This window comes from Pseudorca crassidens, chromosome 15 (genome assembly GCF_039906515.1).
Source record: "Pseudorca crassidens isolate mPseCra1 chromosome 15, mPseCra1.hap1, whole genome shotgun sequence".
NCBI lineage: Eukaryota > Metazoa > Chordata > Mammalia > Artiodactyla > Delphinidae > Pseudorca > Pseudorca crassidens.
In genome coordinates this window covers 77,093,050-77,112,551 of record NC_090310.1, presented here as the reverse complement: position 1 = coordinate 77,112,551, position 19,502 = coordinate 77,093,050, and the positions used below count along the sequence as shown (strand labels likewise).

Sequence of the window (19,502 nt, the reverse complement as noted above, 5' to 3'; positions counted from 1 at the left end):
AAGAACATGCATGGCAGAATTCTTTGGTGCTGAAGATTATGCTTGTCAGAATCTGTGATTTATGGTACCAGGTTAGAGGGTTTTCTAAAGCCATTTTGACCAGTCTTTCTTTCTTTATTATCTTGAAGTGCCAGTTATCCATTGCTGCTTAACACACTGTCACAAAAATTAGTGGCTTAAACACCTACAGGCCTTTATTTTGCTCACAAGCCTGCAGTTTAGGCAGGGCTTGGCACGGGGAGCTTGTCTCTGCTACACGTAGCTTGGGCTGAGGCAGCTATGCAGGGGCTGGAGGATCTCTTTCAAGATGACTCCTTCACATGGCTGGTGAGTTGTTGCTGGCTGTCGCCTGGGAGCTGAGAGGGGGCTTTGGTCCGGAGACCTCAGTTCCTCTCCTAGTTAACCTATGCAGAGATTGTTTACACATCCTCACAGTGTGGTGGCTAGGTTCCAAAGTTGAGCATTCTAGAAGACAGGAAATGGAAGCAGCTGCCAGTTTCTTAGGACCTAGGCCCAGAAGTCAGCACAGCGTCACTTCTGCCATATTCTGTAGGTCAAGCAGGCACAGAGCCCAGATTCAAAAACAAGAGGTACAGAATCTCACTTTTTGTACTGAGGTAAAATTCACATAACATAATTTCACAATTTTAACCATTTTATGTGTATATAGTTCAGTGACTTTTAGTACGTTCACAATGCTGAGAACCCCACTTCTGGATGAGAGGAGTATCAAAGAACTTGGGGGCTGAGCCAACCAACTGCTCTGTGAGTCACTCTGAGACACATTTTATTTTTTTATTTTTAATTTTTAATTTTTGGCCGCACTGCGCAGCTTGTGAGATTTTAGTTCCCCAACCAGGGATTGAACCCGGGCCCTCGGCAGTGAGAGTGCGGAGCCCTAATCACTGGGCTGCCAGGGAACTCCCTTGGGGACTGTGTTTTAAAATTATCACAACAGGTAAAGGATTTGAACTCTGTGACTAAATAGGAATATGGGTCTTAGAAAATCAGTGATTCCATGCCATTGAGGGTCCAGAGTTCCAGGAGAAACCCACTGAGTTAGAAAACACTGAGATTTCATGATTCTGTTTAATCATAGTATGAAATGCTTCCTGAAAACATCCCTGGGAAGCATTTGACTTTTCTTCATCAAGAAACAAGTCCTCAAAGAATAGGAAGATCTTGCACAGAACGTAGGGCTAAATGGGTGATGATAGGTTTGAAGTTGAAGGGACCCTTGGCAGGGTGCTTGCTGAGGTCCATTGTGTCCAGCTGTCCCCCAGGGTGACCCAGCTCAGGGTGGTGCTCTGTGGCTTCATGGCTGCTGTGCAGGACGGTTTTGTTTTTCTTCTGTTGCAGTGCATTTCCATCTTGAATGTCATCATGCATTTTAACAGAGATGATCTGTTTCCTGGGTCCACTGAGGACCAAATAAAGGAGAATGGACTATAGCTTAGAAGAGGAGAATTTAGTGAAGTGAAAGGATGAAGTTCTCAGTGGTGAGATTTGTTAAAAACACCAAAGGTAGTGAAATCTGAGTTATTTTTGGAGGCTTCATTTTTTGAGTTGACTTTGGTGCTAATATAATTGGAGTCAGATGGAGTAGGTATTTCTTGGTTCCTTCTAGCCAGCAGTTGTTAAAACGATCGCTGAACAGTGGTATGTGGGTTGTCTGCTTCAGAATCACTTGAGAAGTTAAAAAAAAAATTCCTTGGCCTAACCCACATGAATCTAGATTCTAATGCAGTGGGTCTAGCCAGTAGTCTGGCTTTTTCTTTTTTTCCTTTTTCTTTTTCCTGGCTGTGCCGCACGGCATGTGGGATCTTAGCGCCCTGACCAGGGATCGAACCCACGCTGCCTGCAGTGGGAACGTGGAGTCTTAACCACTGGACCACCGGGGAAGTCCTGCTTTTTTTTTTCTTTTTTAACATGCTCTTAGAGTACCTCTAAAGCACAGTCAGGGTTTGGGAATCCCAGGTCCTAAGTATTTTCAGTGCTTCCCAGGCAGTTTTCCCCCTTGGAATCCTCCTTGGAAGTATGTACTCACCATATCGCTGCAAAGGGAAAGCGCCCGTCAGTGTCTCAGAGTGACTCACAGAGCAGTTGGTTGGCTCAGGTCTTAAGGTCAGGGGGCTGTAGTGGACACCCTGTCCTCGGCTCACCTGACGTTCTATAAGCAGCTTGGCTGGGAGTCATGATCATCACTTGTGCCCCTTGTTTCCTCCTCTTTGCCCCTTTTCTAATTCTATATGGTTTGAAGTAGAGACTTCAGAAATTAGGGTCATTAACTAGGATATGACCTTTTCTTTGAGGTAATAAGTGAAACACTTGGCTTCCCACCTAAATGAGCTGTGCCTGGTCTACCAGGCCCCCTGGAGGGTGGGCAGCAGGGGAGAAGGACATTTTGAAAAGACAGCTTTAATTTTTTTTCTTATAAGTAATGCCTGTGAACTATAAAAATTTTAAAACTCAAAAAGAAAAACAAATGCTGTATAAATTTACCACTTGTAGATAGTCACTGTAAACATTTTTGTGAATGTCAGTGCACATATAAGTAAGCACATGCACCTGTTTCACAAAAATGGGATGGTATTGTACAGTAACCACCTTTTTTTCACTGAAGTGCTCATTATGAATATGTTGTAATGCCACTTACTTATAATTCCATGGGGGACTCAAATTCAACATGGTTCTAAGTACTTTTTTTTTTGGCCACACTGCACAGCATGTGTGATCTTAGTTCCCCAACCAGGGTTCGAACCCACACCCCTTGCACTGGAAGTGCAGAGTCTCAACCACTGGACTGCCAGGGATGTCCCTTAAGCACTTGTTAATGGCTGCACAGTGTTCCATTGTGTGAGCATACCAGTTTATTTTTTCAGCAACAGAGGCTTGGTTTTTAGGTTGTTTGCAGTTTTTCCTGTTATAAAAATAGGTAGTGAAGAACATTGTTGTAGTTAAATCTTTGTGTATGTCCGTGATTATTTTTATGAGCCACAGTCCTAGAAGTGGAATTGCATGGTAACGTATATGGCCAAGTTCCCCACCAGGAAGATGGTACCATTTTAGGCCTCTGCCAACAGGGCCTGAGCAGCCTGTTTGCCCACAGCCTGCCAGCACTGGAAATTATCATTTTAAACGAATTGTCCATTTTGCTATTAAAAATTTTTAGCTCATGTGGTGGATCGATTCACCTTCTCTAAAATATAGCCACTAAATCTGGCGGTTTCTGTCTAAGACAGGTGTGGTTTGGTCCCTTGATGACAGGCACTGTGCTTGGCTGACCCTAAAGGTAAACAGCAGCACTGCCCCTCCCCATGTGGAGCTTGGTTGAATGGAGTATCATCAAAAAGTGCAGTGCTAGGATGGAAGTAGCAAGTATCATGAGAGCATAACATGTCTTGTTTAGGTAGGAGTACTGATGGTGCATTGAGGAAGAGTCATTTAAGCTCAGACTGAAGATGAGCAGAAGAGCAGGGAGAGTACATTCCCAGCAGAGGGAGCAGCTTGAGCAGAGGCCCTGAGTTGGGAAAGCACCTCTATTCTATTCTATTCTGTTCTGTTCCTGTCCCGTCCATGGCTTGTGCTAATAAAGGATGACTTATTCAGTGTTGAGGTGTTAGGAGTAAGATGGTCATAACTACAGTATCTGTAATAGAGAAAAACAGGAGCTAGCCTAATATGTCCATTAGTAGGGAAATGGTTAAATAAATGAATACATTTATCCCAAGAGTATCAGAGTGTGGTATATCTATTTACGTGGATGTGAAAGGAGGCCCATAATGAATGAATGGGGGGGGGAGTCATGATCCAGAGCTGTTACTACGTGTATAGTGTGATTGTGTTAAGTAATCAAAATTGCCAACTGTGTGTGCATGTATCTGTATATATTTGCATGTGCATAGTTTCTATCTTGAAGCTTATAGCAAACTTTAAAAGTAGTTTTCTCTTGGTGGTAGTGGTAGAGGACGGACTTTTAAAAAAGTTGTATTGTTTGAAGTTTTCTTTTTTTAAATACTACTTCTGAAAAAATAAATAAATGCAGTTCTTCCTGGTCTTGAGTTCTTATCTTCACTTGAGCCAGGGACGTATTTAAGTAGGACTAAATCTAAAATTGGAGACCTTAATCTTCATTATACTATCAGGGTCCATTGGACCCAATTTCCATTTTTGAGCTTTCTCTACCTCTGTAATAATTGATATTGCATGACTTTTATTCTTTTTCTAGAGGCTTTAAAAAGAACAAAGAGAAAACATACTTATTTTTGAAAGTAGAATAATGATTTCTGTCTTAAAATGATCATGTGGGTCCTTTGGATCCTTTTATAAATCTTTACATTATGGAATCTTAATTTTCCTATGCTTTGAAAAACAATTTTGCTGCTGTCCTCCTACATATCATTTCAACACTCTTCATCATATTTTCCCAAATATGCAATAAACAAGACTAAAATAATAATAAAGTGGAAGAATGATGAAATCCTTGGTGGATGATACAGTAGTGAAATAATCGTCATTATTGCATCATCCTTTAATGCTCTTACTGCATTGCCTAATGTATCACATTATCTTTCAAGAAGATACAAAAGAAGACTGGAGACACCATCTTTTTACTCTACTTTTAGCTTTTGTTGAACCCAGGAGAGACTTCAGAATTTTTCTTTTTCCATCCGTACTGGCAAAGAGAAGAAAATTGATGGAGGAAGACATTTTCATTATTAGGTAAATCAGAAGATGAATGCAGAGAGAAAAACAGCAGCATTCTAGACTCTAATGGTGATGGTGAGATTGAGTGTTGACGTGACTCAGACTGGGAGTCTTCAGTTGATACCTTAGATAAGTTTTCCTAGACTTGAAGAGTGAGCAGGTGAACTGTGTATTTCTCTGGTGTATGAAAAAGAAATGTGCATTCTCTTCTGGTCAGTCATTCAACAGGAAGGACTTCGCTGCACAATATTTTGCAACAAGAACTGGACCATCCTGTTTTGTTTTTCTAAAAAATTTGTGTGGCAACATTCTCTCATCTTATATGATGTTTGGCCACCAGAGTTTTCTCACCACTTAATGTCCACAAAATAACTGGATACATATAGAAAGAGGTGTATGTATTAGAAGGAAATTGATGATACAACAATGAAAAAAATCATTAGATCCTTCTTTTGGTCTTTATAAATCTAGAAATGAAAGCATTTTGTATTGGGTTGGCCAAAAAGTTCGTTCGCTTAGTGAATCCGTTCAATAACGTTCTTCGTGAAAACGAAAAATGTGTCTTTTATTTTTACTTAAAACCAAACGAACTGTTTGGCCAACCCAGTAGTTACGGGGCAAAGAAGATGGCTTTTCTCCCTTCAACAAAGTTATGAGCCAGTTTCAAAAGTAATGTGTTTTGACAATACCAGTACAAGAAGAATCAGAGTCATAAGCTAGAACCCATTGGAGGTGGATTTGAAATCTGGCATCGTTACTATGGGCAGTGCTCAAAGTTCAGGCGTGACAGCTGTTAGTTGCATTTAATGACCTTGCCCATTTTGGGTATATGTACCTTCCTTCCTGACTACAAACCTGGAATAAAAACTTAGGTTTGTTATTTTAATTTTTTATTAAAGTCTCTAATGAAATGATTTTTGTTGTCCTTTTATTCTGTATGTTATTTGTAAAATGTCTTTAAATATAGAAAAATAAAGAGGGCCCATTGGAGCCAGATGGTAAATGGTGATTACTATTTTTCCCTGGCATATTGAGGGTTAAGCATGGTTCAGAGTGTTTTTTTCTTTTCTTAATGTTGCCTAGATTTTATTGCTGAACCATACACTATGGGATTGATGTTAACAGTAATTCCCACTTCATGAAGGTAAGACTGAGGGCCCGCTACACTTTCCTCATCTCACTGGGAATGGTATTTGTGGATTTGTTTTGAGTCATTTGCTGCTTCCCCCATTGCAACATTTTGTCCAGTCCAGATAATATTAAAATTATTTATGTAAAAGAGCAACATAATCTCACTTCCAGATAAATGTATATCTTTGTTTCCTGTTTTGCATTTTTATTTTACTGGCTGCTTTGTCCCTTTTGCAATTCCTTCAGAAGTAGTACCTTCGAGCAGTGAATCTCAACTCTGTTTGCTAGTAAAATCACGTGGGGACTTAAAAGAAAATCAAATACTATATATAAAACGATATCTGGGACTTCCCTGGTGGCGCAGTGGTTAAGAACATTGCAGGGGACACGGGTTTGAACCCTGGTCCAGGAAGATCCCACATGCTGTAGAGCAAATAAGCCCATGTGCCACAACTATTGAGCTTGCGTTCTAGAGCCTGCGAGCCACAACTACTGAAGCCTGTGTGCCTAGAGCCCATGCGCTGCAACAAGAGAAGCCAGCGCAATGAGAAGCCCGTGCACCGCAACGAAGAGTAGCCCCCGCTCACCACAACTAGAGAAAGCCCATGCACAGCAACGAAGACCCAACGCAGCCAAAAAAAAAAAAAAAAAAAAAAAATCCAGGCCCTATCTGCAAAAACTTGAGTTCACTTATCTGGAGCAGGACTCTGGCATCTGTATTTGTAAAGCTCCCAAGTGATTCTAATGCTGCTATGGTTGAGGACTGCTGGCTGAGAGTTTAAAATTTAGTAGTAGACCATTGTTTTTTATCAGACTTATGTGGAACCTCAATATGCAAAATAGAAAAATAACATTTCATTAGTAAAACTTACAAGTTTGAACTTTAGAATATTTATAAAAGGCAGTCAATGAGAATGATTTATGTGAATTTTCACAACACAAAATTATACTATATATTGTTTTGGTCCATTTGAAAAAGAAAGCCACATGGCTGGGAAAGATCCAGTCCCATTTTAGAATAGCAGTTAACTCTTCTATGGGGAGAAGAGTGAGAAGGGCTTCATTCATTGCTTTCCTTATAAAAGCAAAAAAAAAATTGATGTCAGTAGTGTCTAGTGTTGGCATTTGTTAAATCCAGCACAATTGCCTGTTACATTATTATCTGTACTTTTCTGTATGTTTGAAATAGGTCATAACTAACAATAAAAGTTAAAAGGAATTGAGCTGATATAGTGAACAAAAAATGAAAATTGGGGTACATGCATGGCAATAGAAGCATTATCATCCTCATCACCTGGTTTATTTCCAAATTTGGTTCTTGTTGCACCTAAGGAAAACATTCTCATTGACATAGTTATTTATCATGAGAGTGGACCAGTTTTTAAAATAACTCATTTATTTAAAAAATCTGTGGATACTCTTCAAATAAACAGCTGTCAGAAAACTTGTTTGTGTACAAAAATGAGTTAGCCTGTTAGCACAAGTTAATGTGTTGATGGTCTCTAGTGTGTTACTGTTTGGTATGAAACACATAGTTTTCTTTGTTGCTTTTCAAAAAATTAAGGTCAAATATATAGATAATATAAAGGACGCCATTTTAACCATTTTTTAAGTGTATAGTCCTATGACATAAAATATATTCTCAATGTTATGTAACTGTCACCACTGTCCATTTTCAAAACGTTTTCATCATCTCACACGGAAACTCTTGTACACATTAAACAAAACTCCACCTTCCCCCCCGTCCTCATCCCCTGTAAACCTCTGTCCTGCTTCTGTCTCCGCACTTGCCTGTTCTGGATACCTTGTATAAGTGAATATTTGTCTTTTGTGTGTGGCTTATTTCATTTATCGTAATGTTTTCGAGGTTCATCCATGTTGTAGCTTGTTTCACAATTCCATTCCTTATTAAGACTGAGTAATATTCCATTGTATCAGTATTCCACATTTTGTTTATCCATTCATCTGTTGATGGATGTTTGGGTGGTTATCATCTTTTGGCTATTGTGAATAATGCTGTTATGAACACTGATGTACAAGTATCTGTCCCTACTGAGTATATATTTAGCAGTGAAGTTGCTGGATCATATTGTAATTCTAAGTTTAACTTTTTGAGGAACCACCATACCGTTCTCTACAGAGGTTGTACCATTTTACATTCCCACCAGCAGTGTACAAAGATTCCAATTTCTGCACATTCTTGACAACACTTGCTATTGTCTGTGGCTGTCCTTACGGGTGTGAAGTGGTATCCCATTGTAGTTTTGATTTGCATTTCTCTATGATTAGTGATGTTGAGCGTTTGTATATCTTCTCTGAAGAAATGTCTATTCAAATTCTTTCTCCATTTTTGAATTGCATTGTTTGTTGTTGTAGTTATTTATATATTCTGGACATTAATTCTTTATCAGATACATGATTTGCGAATATTTTCTTCCATTCTGTGGGTTGTCTTTGCTCTCTTAATTGTGTCCTTCAATGTACTGAAGTGTTTTTTGGTTTCTTTTTGTACAAAAGTTTTAAATTTTGAGTCCCAATTCATCTATTGATTTTCTTTTTTTAAAAATTAATTAATTTGTTGGTTGTGTTTGGTCTGCGTTGCTGCGTGCGAGCTTTCTCTAGTTGCGGCGAGCGGGGGCTGCTGCTCTTCATTGCGGTGCACAGGGCTTCTCATTGCGGTGGCTTCTCTTGTCGCGGAGCATGGGCTCTAGGCATGTGGGCTCTAGAGCGCAGGCTCAGTAGTTGTGGCGCATGGGCTTAGTTGCTCTGCGGCATGTGGGCTCTTCCCGGACCAGGGCTCGAACCCGTGTCCCCTGCATTGGCAGGCGGATTCTTAACCACTGTGCCACCGGGGAAGTCCTGTTGGTTTTCTTTTGTTGCCTATGCTTTTGGTGTCATATCCAAGAAATCATTCCCAAATCCAGTGTCATGAAGCTTTTCCCCTGTATTTTCTTCTAAAAGCTTTATACTCTTAGCCCTTATGCTTAGGTCTTTGATCCATTTTGAGTTAATTTGTGTATGTGGTATGAGGTAAGAGTCCAACTTCATTTTTGTGTGTGTGGTATCTGGTTTTCTCAGCACTATTGTTGAACATGCTTACTTTTTAAAATACAGTATTTTTTTTGTTGTTCTTGTTTAAACCTATTTAAAAAATAAATTTCAAACCAAACCTCTTTGGAACTCTAGCCTTCTAAGATACCTTGCTTGAACATTTCTGGCTTTAAGGATTCACTCATAAAAAGGCAGGCCCTCTTTCTCCTTATGATTTAAACAACAAGCATGAAAGTGTGTTTGGCTTAATAATTAATCACAGAAGTTGCTATGCAAACAGTTTCGACCAGGTAGTGAGTGAAGTGAAACCAGATTGGAAAGAAAACATTATCATCGTGGAAGGAGAGAAAGAATTACAGTGTCTGGTTAAATTTACTTATACAGGATTATATCCTTAATTATATTATTTTTTTTATTTAGAGTTTTCTTTCTTTTAATTATAGCTTGAAATATGGATCCTGTGTTAGGGTTAGGATCTACCTGATAAACCTAAGGAAATGCACAACAAATCAAATCCTGGATGGTGCTACATCTGCCTATCCAGTGATTTCAGCCTTGGGTTCCTGTCATATAGTTCTTATCTTGGAAATAGGATTTTACAAATTCTTTGACAGAAGAATCCCAGTAATAAGAAAAACACAGCTGTCTTGCCATGTTTTGGGGTCACTTTGCTATTACTGAACTTATCTCATTGCTTGTATTATCACTGCCACACAGTATAGACTCCATGTGGTCCGTGTGCACAGAGAAGATCTCTGCCCCTCTGTAGTCCCAGCCTGTGGAGGACTGTAAATGAACGTTGTTACAAAGCTGGAGTCAGCTTTTGTTCAAGGTTCTTTATTAGTCTGCACCTTGCATTTTTGCCAGCAGCAGTGAAGTATGAGACACGTGGCGGTTTTGTAATTGTTCCACTGCAACTTTTTTAAAAAAGTGGTTTCCAGGGATTTTTTTGTCCAAATAAGAAACCCGCATACCTAGGTGGAGAGACTTACATTTGTCCTTGCCATGCCCCACACAGACTGTACTTGGACTTTTTCCAGAATGTGGCTTGCCAGTCCTTGAGGAGGCTTCGGGAGTCCCTCTCCCTGAGCGGCCGTGGCTCACTACAACGCGATTAGACTGATCCGTACCCAAAGGCCTGTTATGTGTGGACTGTTTATGTTGGATTTATGAGGTAGAAACTAGCCAAAGTTTGATAGGACACTTTTTTTTAACCTTTTAATTTCAGTGACACATGAAACACGTGTGGCTCTGTTCACGGGGTTACTGCTGCATCTATAAAGCCTAGTTTCAGTGCTTTTAAGATTTATCATCACAGCTGGGATCTTGACCGCTTTAACAAGAGTTCACTACTAACCAATTATTCTTCCTTTAGGTGAACGGAAGAGAATCAGAAGAAGAAAATCTCAATAAATCTGAAATAAGTCAAGTGTTTGAGATTGCACTTAAACGGAACTTGCCTGTGAATTTTGAGGTAAGCTTATTTTACACATCTATTATACTGTTGGTGTTCATCATCGGAATTGTATTTTTCTTAAATAACATTGGAATGATAATCATATATATGTGAATCTTCAAATTTAAGATTCAAACTTTATTTATTTTTAAGTAATCATGTTTTATTAACAGAAGAATATACAAATTTTTTTTTTTTTTGATGGTACGCAGGCCTCTCACTGCTGTGGCCTCTCCCGTTGCGGAGCACAGGCTCCGGACGCGTAGGCTCAGCGGCCATGGCTCACGGGCCTAGCATCTCCGCAGCATGTGGGATCTTCCCGGACCGGGGCACGAACCCGTGTCCCCTGCATCGGCAGGCGGACTCTCAACCATTGCGCCACCAGGGAAGCCCCCAATTTTTGTTTTTTTTTGAATTTTATTTATTTTTTTATATAGCAGGTTCTTATTAGTTATGCATTTTATACACATCAGTGTATAGATGTCAATCCCAGTCTCCCAATTCATCCCACCCCACCCACCCCACCCCTGCCGCTTTCCCACCTTGGTGTCCATACGTTCTCTACATCTGTGTCTCAATTTCTGCCCTGCAAACCGGTTCATCTGTACCATTTTTCTAGGTTCCACATATATGCATTAATATATGATATTTGTTCTTCTCTTTCTGATTTACTTCACTCTGTATGACAGTCTCTAGATCTATCCACGTCTCTACAAATGACCCAATTTCATTCCTTTTCATGGGAGAGTAATATTCCATTGTATATATGTACCGCATCTTCTTAATCTATTCGTCTGTCAATGGGCATTTAGGTTGCTTCCATGTAAATAGTGCTGCAGTGGGCATTGGGGTGCATGTGTCTTTTTGAATTAGGTTTTCTCTGGGTATATGCCCAGTAGTCGGATTGCTGGATCATATGGTAATTCTATTTTTAGTTTTTTAAGGAACCTCCATACTGTTCTCCATAGTGACTGTATCAATTTACATTCCCATCAACAGTGCAAGAGGGTTCCCTTTCTCCACACCCCAACAAAAACAACAACATTTGTTGTTTGTAGATTTTCTGATGATGCCCATTCTAACTGGTGTGAGGTGATACCTCATTGTAGTTTTGATTTGCATTTCCCTAATAATTAGTGATGTTGAGCAGCTTTTCATGTGCTTCTTGGCCATCTGTATGTCTTCTTTGGAGAAATGTCTATTTAGGTCTTCTGCCCATTTTTGGACTGGGTTTGTTTTTTTAATATTGAGCTGCATGAGCTGTTTATATATTTTGGAGATTAATCCTTTGTCCGTTGATTTGTTTGCAAATATTTTCTCCCATTCTGAGGGTTGTCTTTTCGTCCTGTTTATGATTTCCTTTGCTGTGCAAAAGCTTTGAAGTTTCATTAAGTCCCATTTGTTTATTTTTGTTTTTTTTCCATTACTCTAGGAGATGGATCAAAAAAGACCTTGCTGTGATTTATGTCAAAGAGTGTTCTTCCTATGTTTTCCTCTAAGAGTTTTGTAGTGTCCGGTCTTACATTTAGGTCTTGAATCCATTTTGAGTTTATTTTTGTGTATTGTGTTAGGGAGTGTTCTAATTTCATTCTTTTACATGTAGTTGTCCAGTTTTCCCGGCATCACTTATTGAAGAGACTGTCTTTTCTCCATTGTATATCCTTGCCTCCTTTGTCATACATTAGTTGACCATAGGTGTGTGGGTTTATCTCTGGGCTTTCTATCCTGTTCCATTGATCTATGTTTCTGTTTTTGTGCCAGTACCATATTGTCTTGATTACTGTAGCTTTGTAGTATAAAGTCAGGGAGTCTGATTCCTCTAGCTCCGTTTTTTTTCCTCAAGACTGCTTTGGCTATTCGGGGTGTTTTGTGTCTCCATACAGATTTTAAGATTTTTTGTTCTAGTTCCATAAAAAAATGCCATTGGTAATTTGATAGGGATTACATTGAATCTGTAGATTGCTTTGGGTACTATAGTCATTTTCACAATATTGATTCTTCCAACCAAGAGCATGGTATATCTCTCCGTCTGTTGGTGTCATCTTTAATTTCTTTCATCAGTGTCTTATAGTTTTCTGCATACAGGTCTTTTGTCTCCCTAGGTAGGTTTATTCCTAGGTATTTTAATCTTTTTTTTGCAGTGGTAAGTGGGAGTGTTTCCTTAATTTCTCTTTCAGATTTTTCATCATTAGTGTATAGGAATGCAAGAGATTTCTGTGCATTAATTTTGTATCTTGCAACTTTACCAAATTCATTGATTAGCTCTAGTAGTTTTCTGGTGGCATCTTTAGGATTCTTTATGTATAGTATCATGTCATCTGCAAACAGTGACAGTTTTACTTCTTCTTTTCCAATTTGTATTCCTTTTATTTCTTTTTCTTCTCTGGTTGCCGTGGCTAGGACTTCCAAAACTATGTTGAATAATAGTGGTGAGAGTGGATGTCCTTGTCTTGTTCCTGATCTTAGAGGAAATGCTTTCAGTTTTTCACCACTGAGAATGATGTTTGCTGTGGGTTTGTCATATATGGCCTTTATTATGTTGAGGTAGGTTCCCTCTATGCCCACTTTCTGCAGAGTTTTTTTTTTTTTTTTTTTTTGCGGTACGTGGACCTCTCACTGTTGTGGCCTCTCCCATTGCGGAGCACAGGCTCCAGACGTGCAGGCTCAGCAGCCATAGCTCATGGGCCCAGCTGCTCTGCGGCATATGGTATCTTCCCGGACCAGGGCACGAACCCGTGTACCCTGCATCAGCAGGCGGACTCTCAACCACTGCGCCACCAGGGAATCCCGAGAGTTTTTATCATAAATGGGTGTTGAATTTTGTCGAAAGCTTTTTCTGCATCTATTGAGATGATCATATGGTTTTTCTTCTTCAGTTTGTTAATATGGTGTATCACATGGATTGATCTGCATATATTGAAGAATCCTTGCATCCCTGGGATAAATCCCACTGGTGTATGATCCTTTTAATGTGTTGTTGGATTCTGTTTGCAAGTATTTTGTTGAGGATTTTTGCATCTATATTCATCAGTGATATTGGTCTGTAATTTTCTTTTTTTGTAGTATCTGTGTCTGGTTTTCGTATCAGGGTGATCATGGCCTCATAGAATCAGTTTGGGAGTGTTCCTTCCTCTGCCAATTTTTTGGAAGAGTTTGAGAAGGATGGGTGTTAGCTCTTCTCTAAATGTTTGATAGAATTCACCTGTGAAGCCACCCGGTCCTGGACTTTTGTTTGTTGGAAGATTTTTAATCACAGTTTCAGTTTCATTACTTGTGATTGGTCTGTTCATATTTTCTATTTCTTCCTGGTTCAGTCTTGGAAGGTTATACCTTTCTAAGAATTTGTCCATTTCTTCCAGGTTGTCCATTTTATTGGCATAGAGTTGCTTGTAGTAGTCTCTTAGGATGCTTTGTATTTCTGCAGTGTCTGTCGTAACTTCTCCTTTTTCATTTCTAATTTTATTGATTTGAGTCCTCTCCCTCTTTTTCTTGATGAGTCTGACTAATGGTTTATCAATTTTATCTTCTCAAAGAACCAGCTTTTAGTTTTATTGATCTTTGCTATTGTTTTCTTTGTTTCTATTTCATTTATTTCTGCTCTGATCTTTATGATTTCTTTCCTTTTGCTAACTTTGGATTTTGTTTGTTCTTCTTTCTCAAGTTCCTTTAGGTGTAAGGTTAGATTGTTTATTTGAGATTTTTCTTGTTTCTTGAGGTAGGCTTGTAGAGCTATAAACTTCCCTCTTAGAACTGCTTTTGCTGCATCCCATAGGTTTTGGATTGTTGTGTTTTTGTTGTCATTTGTCTCTAGGCATTTTTTGATTTCCTCTTTGATTTCTTCAGTGATCTCTTGGTTATTTAGTAACGTATTGTTTACCCTCCATGTGTTTGTGTTTTTTACGTTTTTTTCCCTGTAATTCATTTCTAATCTCATAGCGTTGTGGTCGGAACAGATGCTTGATATGCTTGATTTCTATTTTCTTAAATTTACTGTGGCTTGATTTGTGACCCAAGATGTGATCTATCCTGGAGAGTGTTCCATGTGCACTTGAGAAGAAAGTGTAACCTGCTGTTTTTGGATGGAATGTCCTATAAATATAAATTAAATCCATCTGGTCTGTTGTGTCATTTAAACCTTCTGTTTCCTTATTTTTTTCATTTTGGATGATGTGTCCATTGCTGTAAGTGAGGTGTTAAAAGTCCCCCACTATTATTGTGTTACTGTCGATTTCCTCTTTTATAGCTGTTAGCAGTTGCCTTATGTATTGAGGTGCTCCTAGGTTGGGTGCATATATATTTATAATTGTTATCTCTTCTTCTTGGATTGATCCCTTGATCATTATGTAGTGTCCTTCCTTGTCTCTTGTAACATTCTTTATTTTAAAGTCTATTTTATCTGAGAGTATTTTATTGCTACTCCAGCTTTCTTTTGATTTCCATTTGCATGGAATATCTTTTTCCATCCCCTCACTTTCAGTCTGTATGTGTCCCTAGGTCTGAAGTGGGTCTCTTGCAGACAGCATATATATGGGTCTTGTTTTTGTATCCATTCAGCAAGCCTGTGTCTTTCGGTTGGAGCATTTAATCTATTCACGTTTAAGGTAATTATCGATATGTATGTTCCTATGACCATTTTCTTAATTGTTTTGGGTTTGTTTTTGTAGGTCCTTCTCTTCTCTTGTGTTTCCCACTTAGAGAAGTTCCTTTGGCATTTGTAGAGCTGGTTTGGTGGTGCTGAATTCTCTTAGCTTTTGCTTGTCTGTAAAGCTTTTGATTTTTCCATCGAAGATTCAAACTTTATATTTATTTAGCAAAGCAGTATTTATTCCTAGGGCAGCCATGGATCTCTAGGCGGTCCACAGCTGGCCTCTGTAGGTCCATTAACCTCCTAAAATGGTCTGAAGGGGATCCTTTTGTTGTTCACGTGTGTTTTCTTCTGGCGGGAGGGTCCGTTGGTTTCATAAGATTCTCAGAAGCATCTGCTACCCTCCAAATATTAAGAATCTCCTTAAATGGTCCCTAAAAATGTCAGAGTAATTGTTAAAAAGACATAAGTTTTGTCATTGCCCAGTGTGTGCCTCCCAGTTCACCCATTTAATAACCTCATTTGTTGTTGGAGATTTTGTGGCCTAAAAACAACAATTAATGATTGTTAGTTCAAAATGGAAAATAAAGTACATTTAGTATGTGTTTCTTTCAAAGACACAGTGAGTCGAGATAGGTTAGGCAGGTAAGGGGGAATTTTTTTTAAAGTTTCCATAATTTTCAAAAATTCTTTGCAAATTCTTTCTTTTGATTTCTGTGCTTGGTTATGCAAGGTTGTGTTTTAATAGATTTCTTTATCAACTATATGATCTTTCAAAGTTATAAAGAGTATAGGTTTAGTCTTCCAAAGAGCTTTAAAACCCAACGTATTTGTTACTTCAGGCAAATGTAATTTGAGGTGGGACATCTGCTTAAAACAATTTTAAGTGGTTCATTAACTTCTTTTGGCCTATTTCTTTTTTAAAAAGTCTACCTGGGGCTTCCCTGGTGGCGCAGTGGTTGAGAGTCCGCCTGCCGATGCAGGGGACACGGGTTCGTGCCCCGGTCCGGGAAGGTCCCACATGCCGCGGAGCAGCTGGGCCCGTGAGCCATGGCTGCTGAGCCTGCGCGTCCGGAGCCTGTGCTCCGCAACGTGAGAGGCCACAACAGTGAGAGGCCCGCGTACCGCAAAAAAAAAAAAAAAAAAAGTCTACCTGAAGTTTATTGTCCTGTATAATACTTTAATTTTGTAGTTAGGTGATCCCCAAATTTCATGTCTGACTCTCATGAAATATATGCCTTCTTCTATTATGTGCTAGTGCCCTAAACTGGCTCCTGAGTTCAGTCCTTATGCCATCAGCTGAGTGATGGTGATGGTGATTTCTGACCTCCAAACTCATCTGTTGCCATGAGGCACAGGTGGGGGTAGAGAGTGGCACTTGGCTCACAGGGCCATCCCACACCCCCCCCACACCCATCCCTGCCCCTTCCTGGCAGGCAGGATCAGTTTATATTGTCCCCTTTCTAGAGTGCAGTGTACCAGATGGCTCTCAGGCTGGCATCGTACCTGGCCCTACATCCCTTCCAGCCTTTCTGCCTCTGTTCTGGGTGGGAGATGGTGGCTGGGGAGGCAGTGAGACAGGGGACACACAGAATAATAGGGCTAGTTGTTGAGTGGGAACTAGGTGGGAGCTTCACCCGGAGAAGCCTCATGGTCTCCCTGGGAACCTGTTTTGGGAAAGGGAAGAAATGCTTTTTTCCCTCCTGCTGAGGGATTAGTGTGGCACAAGAATGGATGTTTAAAGATTGGAGGGAGGGGTACAAAGATTGTGGGAATGGGAGATGCCTGGCTTCTCGGGTCACCTAGGGGTTACAGAGGTGACTGCTGGGGCCAGGGCCCTAGATCCTTGTGAAGCTTGGCACCTGCCCACACCAATTGCTGCTTTGCCTGAGAGTCACAGAGCTTTCTGGACCTTAGTGAGGGATTGCCATTTTATATTTTTGCTCTGTGGGATTTGGGGACCAGATTGCTTCTGTCCTACCTATACTTCTGTTTAGGTTTTAGATTTGGCTTTCATACTTCTGTTCAGGAATATGTAACACTTAGCAGGGTATTGTCAGGTAGTCACAAAAGAAATTGTGGGAGTGCCCTGTGGTGGTGAATATCTCTTGAAGTAATAATTTAAAACGTGACAGTTTGTGTGTAGGTAGTGTCATTGAGTTTGTTAATATGAGTGCTTATATTAAATAGCTCTCACATATCAAAAGTTCATATTAGCTTCCATTATTAGGTTGAGCAAAGCTTTTATTTTTTCCCCACAGTTCTGTCTCTGGCACCTGGAAGATTCCCTTGCCTATATTGGATGCTCAGGAAATATTTATTGAATAAATGAATAGAATAGTTTTTTTTTTTTTTTTTTTTGACAGATAGCAAGATACGTCATGTTGGAAACTGAGTTAAGTGTGCAATAGAGAATACAGGAGCCATTCATACAGCTTTTCAGAAAAATGTATACAGCTAGATTTTTGATAAAATACATAGTTTTAGTTAGAAAATGTTACGGTGCTGGTTGATATAGTTACTGGGAGGCAGTTGTGACTTGATCCCACTAAATACATTCTAGGTTAAATTGCAGATGTAGATTGGTGGGATTATGATGTGAGCAGACAATGAAAATGGTTGCTGAGGGACCAGGATGGACTGTGAATCTGAAGTGAGCCATCAGGGTGGCTACCCTTACTTTTCGAGTCTCATCTGAGGATGCGGAGAGCACTGTTCAAGGAGGGAGCATTTGGAATATAGGCTGTCAGTGTGGGAGGGCATCCCGGAGGCTCTCTTTTTTTTTTTTTGCGGTACGCGGGCCTCTCACTGTTGTGGCCTTTCCCGTTGCGGAGCACAGGCTCCGGACGCGCAGGCTCAGCGGCCATGGCTCACGGGCCCAGCTGCTCCGCGGCATGTGGGATCCTCCTGGACCGGGGCACGAACCCGTGTCCCCTGCATCGGCAGGCGGACTCTCAACCACTGCGCCACCAGAAAAGCCCCCTGGGGGGCTCTCTAAGATCAGTCTGCAAGCGCCTATGCGAGCGGGGCTCTTCCCAACAAACCTCTTCCTTTGTAGGGCAGTGAGGCCGCTCTCTGAGATGCCTCCCTTTCTCACCTTTGAGCACAGCACAGCCAGTTCTTGGGCTCACACAGATTTCCTAGCCATCCTTCCAACTTTTTATTTTGAAACATTTCAAACCAATGGAAAAGTTGCAAGCGTAGGACAGTGAATGTATCCTTCACATCGATTCACCAGTGGTTAACATTTTAGCACATTTGCTTTTTTCTTCTCTGTAAATGTACATATTTTTCTATTTTTCATTCTGCTGACTCATTTGAGAGCAAGTGGCAGACATCATGCCCTTTGACTCCTAATATTTCAGTATGTGTCTCTTAAGAACAAGGACATTATCTTAAAATAACTATAATCTGATTGTCACTACAGGAAATTTAGCATTGCTGTAATACTGTTACCTAATATACATCCTAGATTCACATATTGCCACTTGTCCCCATGATGTCCTTTAGAGAAAGTATTTTCCTGGTCTTGAGTCTGGTACAGGATCACACATTGTGTTTAGCTGATGCATCTCTTTAGTCTCCTTTAATGTGTAACAGTTCCTCAGCGTTTTTTTGTGTTTTTTTTGTCTTTTATGATATTGGTTTGTTTTGTTTTTCAACATCTTTATGGAGTATAATTGCTTTACAATGTTATGTTAGTTTCTTTTTTTTTTCCAACATCTTTATTGGAGTATAATTGCTTTACAATGGTGTGTTAGTTTCTGCTTTATAACAAAGTGAATCAGTTACACATATACATATGTTCCCATATCTCTTCCCTCTTGCATCTCCCTCCCTCCCAGCCTCCCTATCCCACCCCTCTAGGTGGTCACAAAGCACCGAGCTGATCTCCCTGTACTATGCGGCTGCTTCCCACTAGCAATCTAGTTTGGTAGTGTATATATGTCCATGCCACTCTCTCGCTTTGTCACAGCTTACCCTTCCCCCTCCCCGTATCCTCAAGTCCATTCTCTAGTAGGTCTGTGTCTTTATTCCCGTCTTGCCCCTAGGTTCTTTATGACCTTTTTTTTTTCCCCTTAGATTCCATATATATGTGTTAGCATACGGTATTTGTTTTTCTCTTTCTGACTTACTTCACTCTGTATGACAGACTCTAGGTCCATCCACCTCACTACAAATAACTCAATTTCGTTTCTTTTTGTGGCTGAGTAATATTTCATTGTATATATGTGCCACATCTTCTTTATCCATTCATCTGTGGATGGACATTTAGGTTGCTTCCATGTCCTGGCTATTGTAAATAGAGCTTCAGTGAACATTTTGGTACATGACTCTTTTTGAATTATGGTCTTCTCAGGGTATATGTCCAGTAGTAGGATTGCTGGGTCGTATGGTAGTTCTATTTGTAGTGTTTTAAGGAACCTCCATACTGTTCTCCATAGTGGCTGTATCAATTTACATTCCCACCAACAGTGCCAGAGGGTTCCCTTTTCTCCACACCCTCTCCAGCATTTATTGTTTGCAGATTTTTTGATGATGGCCATTCTGACCTGTGTGAGATGATACCTC

At 40.0% G+C, this 19,502-nt stretch overlaps 1 protein-coding gene across 28 annotated transcripts in view; it reads left to right on the top strand.

Annotated features, from left to right (window-relative positions):
* Positions 1 to 19,502, top strand: part of STAU1 (staufen double-stranded RNA binding protein 1) — a 90,440-nt gene that overhangs the window by 55,996 nt on the left and 14,942 nt on the right. For all 28 annotated transcript variants that reach the window (XM_067708400.1, XM_067708398.1, XM_067708408.1 and 25 more), the window contains one exon: positions 10,265 to 10,363. In XM_067708400.1, the coding sequence (XP_067564501.1) occupies positions 10,265 to 10,363 (99 nt within the window). The remainder of the gene's footprint in view (positions 1 to 10,264; positions 10,364 to 19,502) is intronic.